Genomic DNA, 14,415 nt, shown 5'->3' with positions numbered 1-14,415 from the left:
GGCGAGCAGGGGCCACCTGGCTGTGCCGGGGCAGACTAGTTGCGCTGGCAGCGCCCACCTGCGCCCAGGGAGAAGCCATGGTGACAGTGGCAGTGGAAGGAGCCGTGGCTGTTGTGGCAGATATGGTCGCAGGGACCAGGCTGTGCCTGGCACTCATCTATGTCTGGAAAAGAAGGGGAGAGGGTCAGAGCTACACCAAGGGTATGAGGCTCACCTGTCATGGGCAGGGCAGGGGATAGAGGGGGAATGTGGGGAGGCAGCTCTGGGGCTGGGTGGGGCTGGGTCACAAAGGCATCTCCATTGCCTGCAGCCACACAGCTATGGTCCTGCCACTCCCCAAAGCTGCTGGGTGGCAGATACTACCTCACTCCAACTCCTGCACAGCCACCATCTGCCCATTCTGCGCCCCATGTTTTGGGTTGGCCCGGACCAGGGCTGTGAGAACAACAGGGCACCCCAGGGAACAGCATCCCTGCTCCCAGGGCAGCAGCAGGGGGGTGGCACCGCCTGCAGGTACTCACCCAGGCACTGGCTGGCAGCTGGATCAAGGGGGCGGAAGCCCGGGCGGCAGTGGCAGGCGTGTGCCCCAGGGGTGTTGGTGCAGAGCTGGCTGCAGTTGTGCAAGCCCTGGGCACACTCGTCGATGTCTGGTGGTGGGGAAGAGAGCGGCAGGGGGTTACAGTGCGCAGGGGCAAGGCAGCACGGCCCTGTTGTTGTGGTGTGGGCAGAGCTGCCTGCTGGACCCCAGCCCCTCCAGTGCTGCACATCTGGCTGTGCTCTCAAGGCTGGGAGCAGGGATGGGCAGGGGCAGAGCTGCCCAGGGCCACTGTGCATCCTCCAGCTAGCTCCTGGCCCCAGCGCAGGGAGAGCTGGGGGAGTTCTCCACCCCTGAGCCCCCTCCCCATACAGCCCCAGGGCAGAATCATGGGTACAGCCCTGCCCCGCACAGCTCAGCAGGCTGGGCTAATAGACTGGATATAGTTTATTGGAGGGGTTCTCCGAGAGAGGGGCTGGAAGACTGAGCAGGGTCTGACTCCAAACAGTGGGGTCAATACGTTAAAAAAACAGACCAGGAGGGTCCTTCCCCTGCAGGGCCGGGGGGACCCTCCTCTGCCAGGGTTGCAGAGGGGTGTCCCCGTCACCGAGGATGGGGCAGGCGAAGCACACACGTCGCAGGCCAAACCAGCAGGCACATGGTACGGTATCGAGGCGACAGAGCAAGCGACTGCCCGGGAGGTGCCAGCATGGCAGGAGCAGCGCTGGGGCGGGGAGGTGCAGGTGAAGGGGCGCTGCCCCGGGGCCACTTTCCCAGACACGGTGCATGGGGCAGCCGGGCTCCATGCCCATCCTACTCCAGGCCGCCCCGGTAGGGCACAGCCAGCACATCCAGGGTGGTTCGACATGGAGAGAAAGAGAGAGAAAAAGAGAGACAGGCAGAGGCCAGCCGGTCCTTCCGCCAAGGCTGCTCTGGCGTATTACGGGCAGGGGTTAAAGTGCATAGAGGCAAAGGCAGAGTCCGAGGACTAGAGGGAGGAGGGCACTGTAGGGGAGCCCGGGCCAGCTCCCGGCGGAGGGGTATCCCCCAAAAAAGGCCACTTGAGCTGCATAGAGAAGGAGAGAAGGAGCAAGAGAGAAAAAGAGAAAGAAAGAAGGGGAGTCAGTGGCAGCTCTGCAGGAGGGGCGGGATGAACAGACATGGAGCCAGGGTGGAGGTGGCTGGGCAGCCACCCAGCACATTGCAGGATGCGGCCAGGCTTTTGGCAGAGATGCAATAGCATCCCAGGGCAGTGTGCTTTGGGGCTGCTGCCCACCGGCTGGTCCAGGCTGCGGTGGCATGGGGTCAGGGTGTCCCAGCCATCACTCACCCACACAAGCCGTGCCGTCCTCATTGGGCTCGTAGCCCCGGCTGCAGCGCTTGTTGCTGCGGCAGCGGTACCCGCCATAGGTGTTAATGCAGATGGGCTTGTCCCGGGGGCAGACGAAGGGAAACTTGGTGCACTCATCCATGTCTGCAAGCAGAGGGGCCTTGGTGTGAGATGGCTGGTCTGGGAGCTTAGGGCTGCCAGCCATGTCCCCTCCAGTTCCCCTTGCACATGCTGGATGACCCCCCCAGGGCACAAGCCATGTCTCTGCCCAGGAGGCTCACGGCACAGCCATGGCCATGCTGCCGCATCCCTGCTGCCCCTCTATTGCTCGTGGCTCTAGCACAATGCCTGCCACATGCCAGCCATGCCTCCTGCTTCCAGCACAGTGCTCTCCCTGCTCCTGGTGACACCACAGTCCCCCTCTAGAACCGTGCTGCTGCCCCCATTCCCAGGCCACGTGCTGGGCAGGCAGCTATGCCCCGCATCGAGCCATGTGACAGCCCTGCCTGCATTCCCAACCACCTCCCTGGCTCCCACCTCCCTGTCACAGGGTGCTGCCCTCGTGCCCCTCATGGGGTTGTGCTGCAACACACCAGGTGCAGGCAGCACCCCAGCAGCCACTCACCTACACAGCGTCCGTTCTTGTGCTGGGAAAATCCCTGCCCGCACTGCATTTGGGGAGAAGCAGAGACCACCAGGACAGGGAGAAATCAGCCCTGGGCAGCCACCGAGCCAGCAGAGCCCAGCCCCTTGTTCCTGCCCACAAAACCTCCCATCCTGCACCCACACCTGGGCCTCACCTCCAGTGGGGCAAGCACGAGTGGGTCTTCTGTGTCCAGGGGGTAGGGAACCTCCAGGACAGAGTTGGTCTCACTGCTGGCCACGGCTCGTGCCACGACACGGCCATCCGGCCAGGTCACCTCCAGGCTGCTGGCTTCGTCATGCCCTGCAGGCGGGCAGCCCATCAGAGGGGGGGTCTCCGGGGTGGGCAGGGGCTGAAAGGAGGTCAGGGGGGTGGTAGGGATGGAGGGGCAAAGCCTCCCCTTGCTCCCTGAGCCAGGCTGCAGGTGCCTGTTGCTGAAAGACCATGCACAGGGATGTAGCCCGAGGAGTACACATGGGGGCTATGGAATGCCCTGCCAGCAGGGCATAGCCACAGCTGCTGGCCATATGCTAAGCCAGAGGAGGGTTAATGGGCAGGGAAAGCCCTGGTGCCTGGGCAAAGCAACAGGCGGGGGCTAGGGAAGGGGGCAGCTGCCCCTTGCAGCATGGCTACAGTAGCTAGGCACTCCATCTGCAGCCTCCCCTGGCACCCATCATGCCCAGGACAATGGACATGGGTGACTACTGTGCTGCAGGGCACCAGGGCAGCAGAGGTGGTCCCTGCCCAAGGGGGTGCCGGGCAAGGCTGGAGGTGGAGGCAGCCTCTTTCCCCCTCTGCTCACCCAGTCCGAAGTGCGCCACAGGCTCCATCTCGCAGAGGTACCCTGATCCGCCATCGATGATGCGCAGGTGGGCCCCGCTGCGCCGCGTGAACAGCACCACTTTGGCCCCCCGCGCAAAGGCCCCGAAGCGGGTTCGGGGGATGACGCGCAGCCAGTTGTTGCTGGTGCCCTGCAGGGGAGGAAGGACCAGGGAGAATGAGCAAGGGGAGGCAGAAGGGATGGGGGCAATGTGAGGATCCCCTGCTTGACTCACCTGGGTGCCCTTGAAGATGGAGATTGGCTGTGCCATGGACTCGCCGTGGGACAGGATGAGGTCCAGCATCCCATCGCCGTCAAAATCTGTCACTGCACCCCCTGCAAGGACAGGACATTGTCATGCCTGGGATCCAGTCCCACATCTCCCAGCACAACACCCTGCTGCCAGTGTGGGAGGTGACAGCAGCACTCCCAGCAGTGTGAGGGCAATAGAGAACATGGGGTGACCCCAGTGAAGGAGTAATTTCAGGGGTATGGGTGGCACCCTGAAATCAGGTGGGCGAGCTCCCCAGGCAGTGGAGGGGACAGGCAGTGCCTGGGCGGGCTGTGGAACACAGGAGACTGCCTGGGCCACTCCCAAATGCAGAGGTTGGCTTTGAACAAGTGGGGAATCCAGGAAGAAGACCCTAAGAGTGATGCTCTAGGGAACAACTGGAAATGGCATTGTTAGCTGGGTATGGGTGGAGGGAGAAAGCATGGGGACTGCTCCTGGGTGATGGGGACTCCAGGATGATGGTGGGGAGCAAGCAGGTGACTCAGCCAAGCATACAGCATCCCCCAGCATAGAGGGTGACAGGCAGTGCACAGGCCTCCACTGCCAGGGCTGGGGAGACCCACCCGTGCCCCGACCCTCAGGCTCCAGCGCATCCCCTGGATTCAGCTCTTCCACGATGGGGTCTGAGTGCTCCCTGCGGATGAGCCTGCCGAGCATAGATAGGGTGTTAGTGCCAGCCTCTGCAGTTCCCAGCACCTTCCCAGAAGTGCCTGTCCCCTTCCACAGCACCTTGGTAGAGAGGTGACAGCCCTGGTGGCTATGCAGGGTGGATGGGGGACAGGACTGGCCCCTGCCTGTTAGCACCTCACGTCCCTGCTCCATGCAGGTGTGACAGATGTCATGAGAGCCTGGCTCTTGTGGGTCTGAACTTCGGAGAAGCAATGCCATCTCCAAACACTGCTGCATCCGTCTGGGACCAGAGACCCTCCCTCAGGGGCTCCCTGCCATGCCACTGCCCTCCATCCACCCACGGGTGCCAGCACTGGGTGGACAACCAGCTCCCACCACTCCACACACCATGAGAGGAGGTGCCACACAGTGGTAATGAGGAACTGACCCCCCACAATTAACAGGAGCCATGAACAAGCTTCCTCACAGCTGCTAATCAGCACTGCTGGGGACCCCAGGGGCTGCTGCAGGCACGATCGAAGCGGCTGGTAATGATGCTGGGAAGGGCTCAGTCACGGTGCCTCTTATTAGCCGAGCCCAAGCAGTGCCCCTGCTGGAGATGAGCCCCATGAACCCAGCTGTGCCACAAGGGCTGCTTGCCCCCCCCAGAGCAGGGCATGGGCTGCCCCAGCCCCCCAGTATGTGCCAGGCTCCTACCGGAAGAGGCGGTTGGCGGAGGAGCCACGGTAGGCGATGTTGTTGAAGAAAACCTCCAGCTCCTGGTCATTATCAAAGTCAGCTGCGATAACGGTGCGGACGGGGGACGGCATTGAGAACTTGGGGGTGGCAATGTCCTGCACAGGGAATGGGCGTGGAGTGACAACAGGCACAGGGAGTAGGACACCAGGTCCCGCTTTGGTGCTTTGGGTCTCCTCCCCACTGGGACATGGAGCTCAAAGCCAAATCAGGGTGAAGCCAGCCCCCCAGCCAAGGAGGCTCAGTGGCAAAGCCAGCAGTGGGGGTTCCCAGCCCTCACCCGGAATCGGACACGCCCAGGGGCCCCGCTCTGCAGGTAGAGGCGGTGCGGCCCATTCCAGTTGCCATAGACGATGTCCACCCGGCCGTCGCGGTTGAAATCAGCCAGCGCCACGCCGCGTCCGTGCTGGTAGGGGTCATCCAGCCCTGGGGAGCCGCAAGGGGATGGGGGAGAAGGGACCCCCTCCCTGTCTCCATCTCCTCGGGATGCCTCCCGGGATGTGCCCCGTGGTCCCCAGACAGGTCTTCCCTGTGCAGGGCAGCGTCCCTGCGCTGATGGATGCCCTGGTGCATCTCAGCCACCCCCCGTGGTCATCAGGGCTTTGGGTCCCAGGGCTGTCCCTTCACCCTCCACTCAACCCGCCTGTGCAGGCAGGGGCAGGCAGAGCTGGCCTCTGGTGCTTCCCCCATCTCCCCCTACTCACCCACAGCAGCCGCCACGTCCTGGTATGTCCCGTCCCCCCAGTTGTGGAAGAGGAAATTGGGGCTGTTCTCGTTACCGCAGAATATGTCAGAAGCACTGTCGCTCAGGATGGGACCCACAGCCACCCCACGGCCCCCTGGGGACAGCAGCCCGGGTGTGAGGGGACAAATGGTGCCCTGCCCCAGGGGGGTTTCATGCCCTCCACACTCCCTCGGTGCTGTCCACCTGGTGCTCCCAGGACCCCCAGTGTCCCCTCCTTGCCCACCTCCCACCTTCATTCCCTCCCATCAGGAGCTAATTGGGCCTGACAGGCGCTTGTGTCACTCCAACCCTAAACACTGCCATCGCCATGGTGACAATACTCCTAAGTAGTGACAATTTACTGCTGGGGAGATGGAGCCCAGCAGTGGTCCCTGTGGCCGTGGGGCAGCATGGGGCGCAGGCTGGCACGCTCCTCGCTGCCCTGATTGTGTACCCATGTCCCTGTGTCACACTGCCTGCCCTGCAGATGCTGCGGGCTCCGGAGGGATCAGTCCAGGTGATGGTGGGCACGGGGGGTCCTGCCAGATGGGCAGCCCGTGGCCCTGGTCCCTTCCACGAGCCGTGGGGCTGCCGCTAGATGGGGCAGTCAGGCAGGCTAATGCGTGGCACTGGCCACTGACTGCACTGCCCTGCAATGGGGTCCCCTGCTCGTCGTGCCCAGCGGCACCCCGCCCCTCTGCGGGGTCACAGCAGCCGGCTACCTGTGTATTTGCTGACACCAGCCTTGGCGGCCACATCCACCAGCACCACGACGCCGCGGGCAGGGTCACTGGCAGCCACGTCCATCTCGATCAAGGCGTGGGGGCCCACGTTGCCGCTGGCGTAGTTGGCGATGTAGATGGAGTACCTGCCGGAGCCCTGCGGCCGGCGGCACCTCCTCAGCACCCACCTGCCCCAGACCCATCTTCACGGGGACCACAGGATCCCTGTTGTGGGGCTGGATGCTCTCACAGCTCCATGGGACCAGGCACCTCTACCAGGTGCCGAGCAAGAGCTCTGCAAATCCCATGGTGAAAAGCATCCCAGGAGTGGGGACGCGCCCCATTGCCTCCAGGAGCTGTGGTCCCCAGGGTCACAGTGCAGGCATGGGGCACCCTTCCCCCCTCAGCATGCCCGGTGTGCCGAGTCCCCCCCATCCCCCTTGTCCCATGCAATAGTTGGACCCTGATTTAGTGATAATCGTTTGGAAACAAACCACTGGAGGAGGAGGAGGAGGAAGAAGAAAGAGCAGGTGACAGGAACATAAATCACCTCGACAGGCACGTTTATCAGCTGGCAGCAACTGTGTGGACAGGCGCCTGCAGTCCCCACGGCTGGGGGGGCTGCCAGCACTGACAGTCATGGGCTACTCGGGGGGCACCCCAGGCCCCAGTGTGGAGTGGGATGGGGCTGGTGCTCAGGCGAGGGGAGAGGTCCCCCGGCAGCCAGCAGGGGAGGGCTGAAGGGGCACCGGGGCTGGGAAGGGAGCGGAGATGCCGCCTGCCCGCCGTGCCCTGCCTGCTCACCGTCCGGTCCACGCAGGCAACGGAGCGCCCAGCGAAGCGGCTGGCCACGTCCCGGTTCACCTCATCGCTCAGGAGGTCCTCCCAGCGCCCATTGCGGAGCTTGAAGAGCTTGTCCGTGTATGTGGCCATGCCTGGGGGGGGGGGTACTGGTCAGGGGGCTGCAGCATCCCTCCTCCTCCCGAGGAGGGTGCCCTGCGGCAAGAGGCAGCTGTTGGGAGGCATCCCAGACATCTGCTCTGTCCCCTGCAGCCCCCAGCAGCACTGTGGGGCTGGGCTGCCACTGCAAGAGCCCCTGTGACCCTTAAGGGCCGCAGGGAGACACGCAGAAGAATCAACTCATTAAAGTAAAATGTGTCCCAATGGGGCGCAGCCCTGTACATCATCCCCGGGAAGGTAAAAAAAATCGATTTGGTGCCAGGCACAGGCAGCGGCCGCGCTGCCTGTGACAACACCAATGGCAACGCCTGATTTAGGGACAGGTGTGCTGGCGGTCACTGCCGGCCCGGGTGATTAGGAGCATCAGTAAGACAGATCTGCTGCCTGGAGGTCAGGGCTGTGTGACGCACGCGGGGCAGAGCCGGGCTGGAGCACCAACCCAGGGAGCTCCAGTGATGTCTGATGCTGGGCTGGGGCACGTGGGTCTCCATGCCACAACAGACATCTCGGGAGCTGGGCAGCACTGGCAAGGCAGGATTAGACCTGGCTTGGTCCAGCAGGCACAGGGGAACTGTGGCACTGGGGGGCACAGATGCTGCAGGGCACAGCTGGGATTTTCTGTGCAGGGTCCCTGTGACGAGGCCACCCCAGGGGTCGTGGGGAAACTGCCATCCCCCTCCAGGTGCCGCTGGGAGGGTGGTGGGCAGCTGGAAATGCTGACTTGGCGGCTGGCTGGGCTCAGCGTCCCGCCCGTGCTGCCATCAATCAATGGAGCCACTCAACTGAGAAATTAACTCCAGCCCGCACACATCCCTCACACACCAAAGGTCATGGACGGCCGTGCCGGGAGCTCTCCCCGCACCCGGGGCTCAGGGCACAGCTGCCGGCAGGGCTCACCAGAGAAGGCGTTGTTGGTGTTGAGGAAGTAGATCTCCTCGCGGCCGTCCCCATCAATGTCACAGGCCGTCACGCCAATGGCGTTGCCCTGCCGGTCCCGCAGCGCGTAGTATGGGGAGCCCCGTTCATCCTCTGCCACGTTCACCAGCCGTCCCCGTGCCTTGTCATACTTCAGCACCAGGTTGGGGCCATTGTACCTGTGGGTCCAAGCAGGGGTGATGGCTCCCTGAGGCTTGTGGACAGGACGAAAGATCCTGTCCCATCCCTGGGGGGACCGCAGGTGTGACACCAGGTTTTCCCCACGATGGGGAAAGGGCACAGCAGAGACCTGCATGGTCCATAGAGACTAAGGACCCCGAGCTGCCTTCAGCACCCAAATGTGGGGCTGGCTTCTGGCTGCCAATGGGGAGGACTCAGTCTGGACCTGTTCCAGCACGTCAGGCATCCCAAGTCTACCTGGCCTGGGTACTCCAGGGCAATGCCAGGGCAAGGGGCTAGGTGGCTAGTGGGGCAGGATGGGGCACAGGTCCCTGCTTTCAGCCCTTTCCCAGGGCTGGGAAACTGGCATGCAAGACAAATCCTCTCGGCATGCAGTGCCCCAGAGGCTCCCCGCCTGCTCCTGACCTGGGCGCCCGTAAACAAGTTACACAACGGGCACCACAGCCACTTACAAAACCATGGCTGGCTGGGAGGAGTGTCCTCGGCCACTCTGGGGTTCCCCAGGGCTGCCTGTGGTTTGCTGCCCCAGGGTGATGCTCAGACCCAGACCCTGCCTGCCACCGTGGTGCCCTGATTCCCACAGCCCCCCTCCCCCTGCCAAGATGGGCTCTATGGTGTGAGGGGTCCCCTCCAAGTGAGCACACCTGTGTGTGCAAGTCTCCCTCAGGGGTTAGCATGATGGTGCATGCACAGACACGCCGTGCCAGCGGCTCACAGCCGTGCCAGCACACACACACGCAGAGCCTGTGCTACAATCCCCGCTGTCCCTGGCTGGGGCCGGACCCACTGGCAGCAGCTGCTCCTTGTCCAGCCCTGCTCAGGCGCTGGCAGCTCAGCACACGGCTCCCTGCCTCCCCAGCTCCTGCCAGCCCTTCCGAGCCATCACTCCAATAAAGGGCTATAAAAAACCTCTAGCCAATTAACCGAATCTGTGGAGAGCGCTGAGTCCTGTCAGCGGAGCTGAGCCGGCTTGGGGACACACTGGCTCTGCACTGCAGGGTGGACCCCAGCCACTGGCAGCTGCCACTGCCCCATACAGGGGGGACCTGGCCCCAGGGCTGGGATGGGGGCCCCTGTGTGGCCCCACACAGGCACCCACCTGACATCAACACCCTATGCAGGTGCACAGACACACACACACGAGTGGGTGCATGCAGACCCCCACCCCCCCACCCTTGTGCACAACCCCTCAGCCAGCCACATGCCCACAGAGGAGTGAGGAGCTCCCAGCCCTGCAAGGCCACCAGGTCCTGCTGTCACCGAGGCGCTGGGTGCAACACTCACCCCGCCACCACGATCTCGAAGTCGCCGTCGGCATCCAGATCGGTGACAGCCACGCCATAGTTGAGCTGTGTGGGGTTGCTGTCGTAGTCGGGTGGGAGGAGGCGGTGGGTCACGGCCACAAACATGGGCTCGCTGCGCTGGGAGCCCTCGCTGAGCCAGGCCAGGGACAGCAGGCACAGCACCAGCATCCTGGGCACCTGGGAGAGACCTGCAGCCCGTCAGCTCCAGGAGGAGATGGCTTCACCAGTCAGCAGGGACCCCAAGACCCCTCTACACAGTGCCCAAGCATCCATGCTGCCCTTACACATTCTTTCCACCCCTTGTCACCCACCACAGCCCTGAGACCCTTGGCCACTGCCACAGCTCTGGCATCCCCATGCACGGACCCTCCCGGCTGCAGCTCACCCTCAGGGCTTCCTTGGGACGGGACCGTACCCCAGCAAGCTGGGAGCCAGGGCTGAGCAGGATCAGGGCTGTGGGAGCCCATCCCATGGGAGGGACCCAGAAGGTGGTGGGAGGGCTTCAGGGTGCTGACGAATACAGCCCCAGTTCGCCCTGCCCCAAGGAGCCACTGGCACCAAAGCTCCTGGCAACTCCTGATGCCAATCACTGCTCCCTTGGCAGGGCCAGAGGAAACAGGCAGTCACCGGGCTGGGGAGCTTGTCCCCTGTCCAACGGGTCTTCCAGAGCTCAGGAACGCCATGCGGAGAACATGGAGGTACTCTGCCAGGTGACTTCTTTGTGCTGAGTTTCCCCACCCTGCCAGCACTGTTCTTCCCAAGGTCTCTGCAGGGTGAGCTCCTCTCAGGCTGGCTGGGGAATGTTTCTGCACAGGAATGCAGCCACGGGAAGGAGATGCTAGGAGGAATGGGAGACTGGGAGGAGAGGCTCAATTAACCTGGACTGCGGAGGACAGTCTCTGCCAGCACTGCTGGCAAGGCTGCAGACATTTTGGAGCTGGCTCTGACCTGGCTGTAGCACAGGTGATGAGCAAGGTGGCATTCAAACAGCCAGCCCTCACCCCAGGCCAGGCAATCCCCTCCAGAGGGAAGAGTCCAGCTGTGAGCAGTGCATCCCCAGACTGTGGGCATGAATGCATGTGCCAGCGCTTCAGCTGGGAGAAAGTCCAGCCTGTCCCACTCTTGCAGACTGAAGGGATGGCTGGGGCATCCAGTCACTAAGGTGGACATGGGACTGTGCCACATCCCTGGGCAAGGCTGTCCCCCCAGCCATAGTTGAGCTGCCCCCCAGCACTGTCAGGGGTGAATGGCCCCATGCTGTGGACCCTGCCAGCAAGCAAAGGAAGCTCTGTCAGTGCCTGGCTTGGGGATGGGAAGGTGCCCGAGAATTAGATCCTTGAAGACCCACCAGGCTGCAGGGAACAGTCTGCTGCTGCCTTCCCTGGGCATGGGAATGGTCCCAAAGGTCTTTGGGGGCCCAGGATTCCTCTGCCACAACCAAATAGCTTCCAGGACCACACAGCTGGGTGGGAAGGGGCTGTCTTCCAGCTGCAGAGGAAACGTTGAGCACTGCTGCCCAGTACGCCTGGAGCCCTGTGTCCCACTGTTGGTCCTGCTCCCCTTCCTTCTCCAATCCCATCCACTCCCCAGACCTAGCTGCAAGGGTGGATGTGTGTGTGTGTGTGTGTGTCTAGCTCTACTCTGCGCTGCTCCCATTCCCTCCCTGGCATGACCCATAGCCTCCCACAGACTCAGGCACAGCCAGCCTCTCCGGCTCTGTGCTCTCCACCACCCAGCCAGACTTGGGGCACTGTGACCATCACCCTTCTGTCCTGTGTGACACTGTGTGACACAGCTCTCCAGGGGCAGGAGCCTGGATTTTTCCCTCCTACAGGTACCCGACACAAGGCACATGCAATAGGGACAGGGTTTCATTTGGCTGTGCAGGTATGGGACAGTCCCTGGGTATCACTGCAGTGCCAGACAGTGAGGGAAGGGGAGCCTTTGCCACAGCCCCACACTGGGCTGACCAAAGTAAGTGTGGGGAAGAGCCACCTGCACGTGGACATATGGGTGCAGGGCTGCCATGTGAACCCCCTGCCAGTGCAGAGCAGTGGCCCCTTACCCCTGGCCACAGCCAGGCAAGGGATGGCTGTCCCCAGGCCACTGGCATGGCTCTCTCTGCTCTGTCCCCGCTCCAGCTTCCACTCCCTCCAGTTTGGCCTGTGTCCCAGGTGCCCCTCCCGCCCCATCCAGCTGCAGCTGAAATCCCTCCAGGCTGGATGGAGCCTTTCCAGTAGAAAACAATGTTCCTGATTGGAGACAAAAGGTTTTTCCCAGCGGATCCGGTGCTTAGTGCCATGGGGAAAGGATGCACGGCCCAGAGCCAGGCCATTTTGGGAAGGGGGAGGAGGGAAGCTCAGTCTCTGTGTGGCAGACAGGAAAGGCCTCGTGGTTCCCAGCATGCTGCTGATAGCACCGAGGCCCCAGCATGACATTCCACCTGAGGTTTGAGGCTATGGAGTCCTGCTTGTATGCAGGGCAGAGCTCAGCCTGTCTTGTCCCAAGCACAGCCACGTCCTGGCTTGTGTTGCAGCATCTGGTGGCAAGGTGACCCCAGGGGCTGTGGTCACCCCAGGGCACCTGCTCAGCATGGCTAAACCTGGTGACATGAAGCCAAGGTGCCAGGCAGGGGTAGAGGCAGTGGGAGGATGGGAACAGGGCAGGGGGTGCCACGGGCACCCACGCAGGGTGCAGCCAGGCAGCGCAGGGACAGGCCCCATGGCCCCATGGCAGGGGTGCAGCATGTAGGGCTCATCTGTCCCCACACATCGCTGTGGCTGGCAATGCCCTGAAGGGAGGTTGGGATGGGACTGGGAAGGGAACTGTGGGGCAGGCAGGGGGTTGAGCCCCAGGACCCTCACCACAGGTGGGGAGGTTCTGTCCCCAGGGCTCCTCATGTACCCACATGCACATCCCCAGCCCTTGGCCCATATCACAGGGAGGGTGAGAGCTGACTCTCTGTGTGGCTACCCCATCCTGCATGCCACTGTGACATTGCTGCCCACCACACCATGTACCCCAGTGTTGTCACACTCCATGACTGCAGTGACACCCCATCCCGAGCTGCAGCTGCCTCCGGCACCCTTACAACATTGCACAACACCACACAGTGGGGCCTCATCACACCCCAAAGGCACCCCAGAGCAGTGACAATACGGTGATAACACAGCACCCCATGATACCATGCTGTATGTGCCCCAGTAACATCATACTCCCATTCCTTCCATTCCCAGGCTCCCACAGCCGTACCGCCAGGGCAGAGAAGAGGCTGGAGATGTCCCGCAGACCCAGCAGCCCCTCTCCCATAGCAGCTGAGCTGCCCAAGGATGCCAGCAGTGCTCCCTCCACAGCACCTCAGCCCCAAGCAGCCCTGCCCCTGCAGTGCTTCTCCTCTGGCCAAAGCCCGTGAGCCCTGGTCCCAGTGCCCCGGCTGCTGCTGTGGGCTCAGCGTTGCTCCCTCCCACATCCCTCTCGCAGACCCTGGCTTGTGCGTGCATCCCATCACAGATGCTTCTGATGGGCCCAAAGCCCCTAGCTGCTAGCTGGCCCGTCCCTGTCCCCTCCCATGCAGGACTCCTCAGCCCCGGACCTGGCACGATGGGGATCAGTCAGCAGCAGCTAATGCAGTGTGGAGATGAGCAGTCACCTTAGCCTCCGAGCTCAGCCCAAAGGGACACCAGGTCCTTGGGGGGCTCAGTCCCACCAGCACACAGCCAACCCCTTCCCACGCAAGCAGATGCACGGCTGGACCCCTCTCCCAGCATCCCCCAGCCCCTCCACGGGCTCAGCCACGATCAAGCACAAGCGCCCCTAGAACGAGGAGCTGTCCCTTGCTTCTCACCACCCTGGTGCTCCTGACAGTCCCAGCCCACACCCCCTATCACCGCTCCATCCTCCCGAGCACGTCCCCCCCAGCCCAGCAGCCTTCCACCCCCATCCCCATCCTACCCTTCATCCCCCTTCCTCCCGCCTTGCCACCCCGCGTCCCCTCCACGCTGCGGGGGCAGGCTGCGCGCCTGCGGTCCCACTTCACCCGCCACTAACTTCTCCTCGGACCGGTGACCGTGCGGGAGTTGAAAACCGCCCCCGAGTCCCCGGGAAACTTCACGGAGCACCAAACCATCCCCTTACTCACGGGCCAGGGGGGCTGCCCAGCGCCCCCGCGGCGGCGCGGGGGGGAGCGCATCCCGCAGCGCCCGCCTCGCTTCACTGCCCGGCTCCGGCTCCGCCGCTCCCCGGTTTCAGACGGGGCCGGTCCGGCCGAGCGGCGCCTTATGTAGGGCCGAGCGGCGGCGGCGGCAGCGCCAATGAGCGGGGTGAGGGGCGCCGCTGCCAATGGAGAGCGCGGAGGTGGGGCTGCGCCGCGCTGATTTACTGTCCCCATCGCGGCGGCAGCCCCGGCCGGGAGGCTGCGGGGGGACCCGCCGGGGCCTGGACGCGGTGGTGGGGCTCCGGGATGAGCGGGGCGTCGCTTACCGGGCGGCCGGAGCGGCGGCGGGGAAGCTGGCTGGCTGCGGGGGGCTCCCGGCTCTCTGGAGAGGAGCGGCACCCCCGCCGTCACCCTGTGGGTGCTGGGGGGTGGGTGGCACTTGGGACACTGG

The 14,415-nt window shown here is 63.5% G+C and overlaps 1 protein-coding gene across 4 annotated transcripts; it reads right to left on the bottom strand.

The window, feature by feature from the left end:
• Positions 1–5: 5 nt before the first annotated feature.
• CRTAC1 (cartilage acidic protein 1) lies at positions 6–14,046 on the bottom strand. 4 transcript variants are annotated; one of them, XM_074907535.1, is made up of 16 exons: positions 13,950–14,046; positions 9,792–9,988; positions 8,289–8,485; positions 7,236–7,366; positions 6,432–6,588; positions 5,690–5,824; positions 5,266–5,411; positions 4,947–5,083; positions 4,184–4,266; positions 3,564–3,664; positions 3,311–3,479; positions 2,666–2,811; positions 2,491–2,533; positions 1,866–2,009; positions 522–647; positions 6–163 (listed from the first exon to the last, which is right to left on the bottom strand). In XM_074907535.1, exons 1-16 carry the CDS (start codon positions 13,998–14,000, stop codon positions 36–38), a joined length of 2,091 nt encoding a protein of 696 aa, XP_074763636.1. In that variant the 5' UTR covers positions 14,001–14,046; the 3' UTR covers positions 6–35. The 4 variants fall into 4 exon arrangements, with proteins under 4 accessions (XP_074763636.1, XP_074763638.1, XP_074763640.1 ...); XM_074907537.1 differs by lacking the exon at positions 2,491–2,533 and having other exon boundaries at positions 55–163; XM_074907536.1 differs by lacking the exons at positions 6–163; positions 522–647 and adding an exon at positions 1,489–1,601 and having other exon boundaries at positions 13,899–14,000.
• Positions 14,047–14,415: the final 369 nt, after the last annotated feature.

Source organism: Athene noctua, chromosome 5 (genome assembly GCF_965140245.1).
Source record: "Athene noctua chromosome 5, bAthNoc1.hap1.1, whole genome shotgun sequence".
NCBI classification, from domain to species: Eukaryota; Metazoa; Chordata; class Aves; order Strigiformes; family Strigidae; genus Athene; species Athene noctua.
The sequence above is the reverse complement of the archived record's forward strand: the minus strand, read 5'-3'. Positions and strand labels throughout refer to the sequence as shown.

What these genes read in the sequence shown, in the direction of transcription:
- CRTAC1 (XM_074907535.1), bottom strand. Translation starts at nt 14,000, where the DNA reads ATGCGCTCCCCCCCGCGCCGCCGCGGGGGCGCTGGGCAGCCCCCCTGG. An exon ending in TTCGAGATCGTGGTGGCGGG is followed by an intron (nt 8,486 to 9,791) that starts GTGAGTGTTGCA and finishes TTGGACCCACAG; the next exon opens with GTACAATGGCCCCAACCTGG. An exon ending in CTGGGCGTGTCCGATTCCGG is followed by an intron (nt 5,084 to 5,265) that starts GTGAGGGCTGGG and finishes TTCCCTGTGCAG; the next exon opens with GACATTGCCACCCCCAAGTT.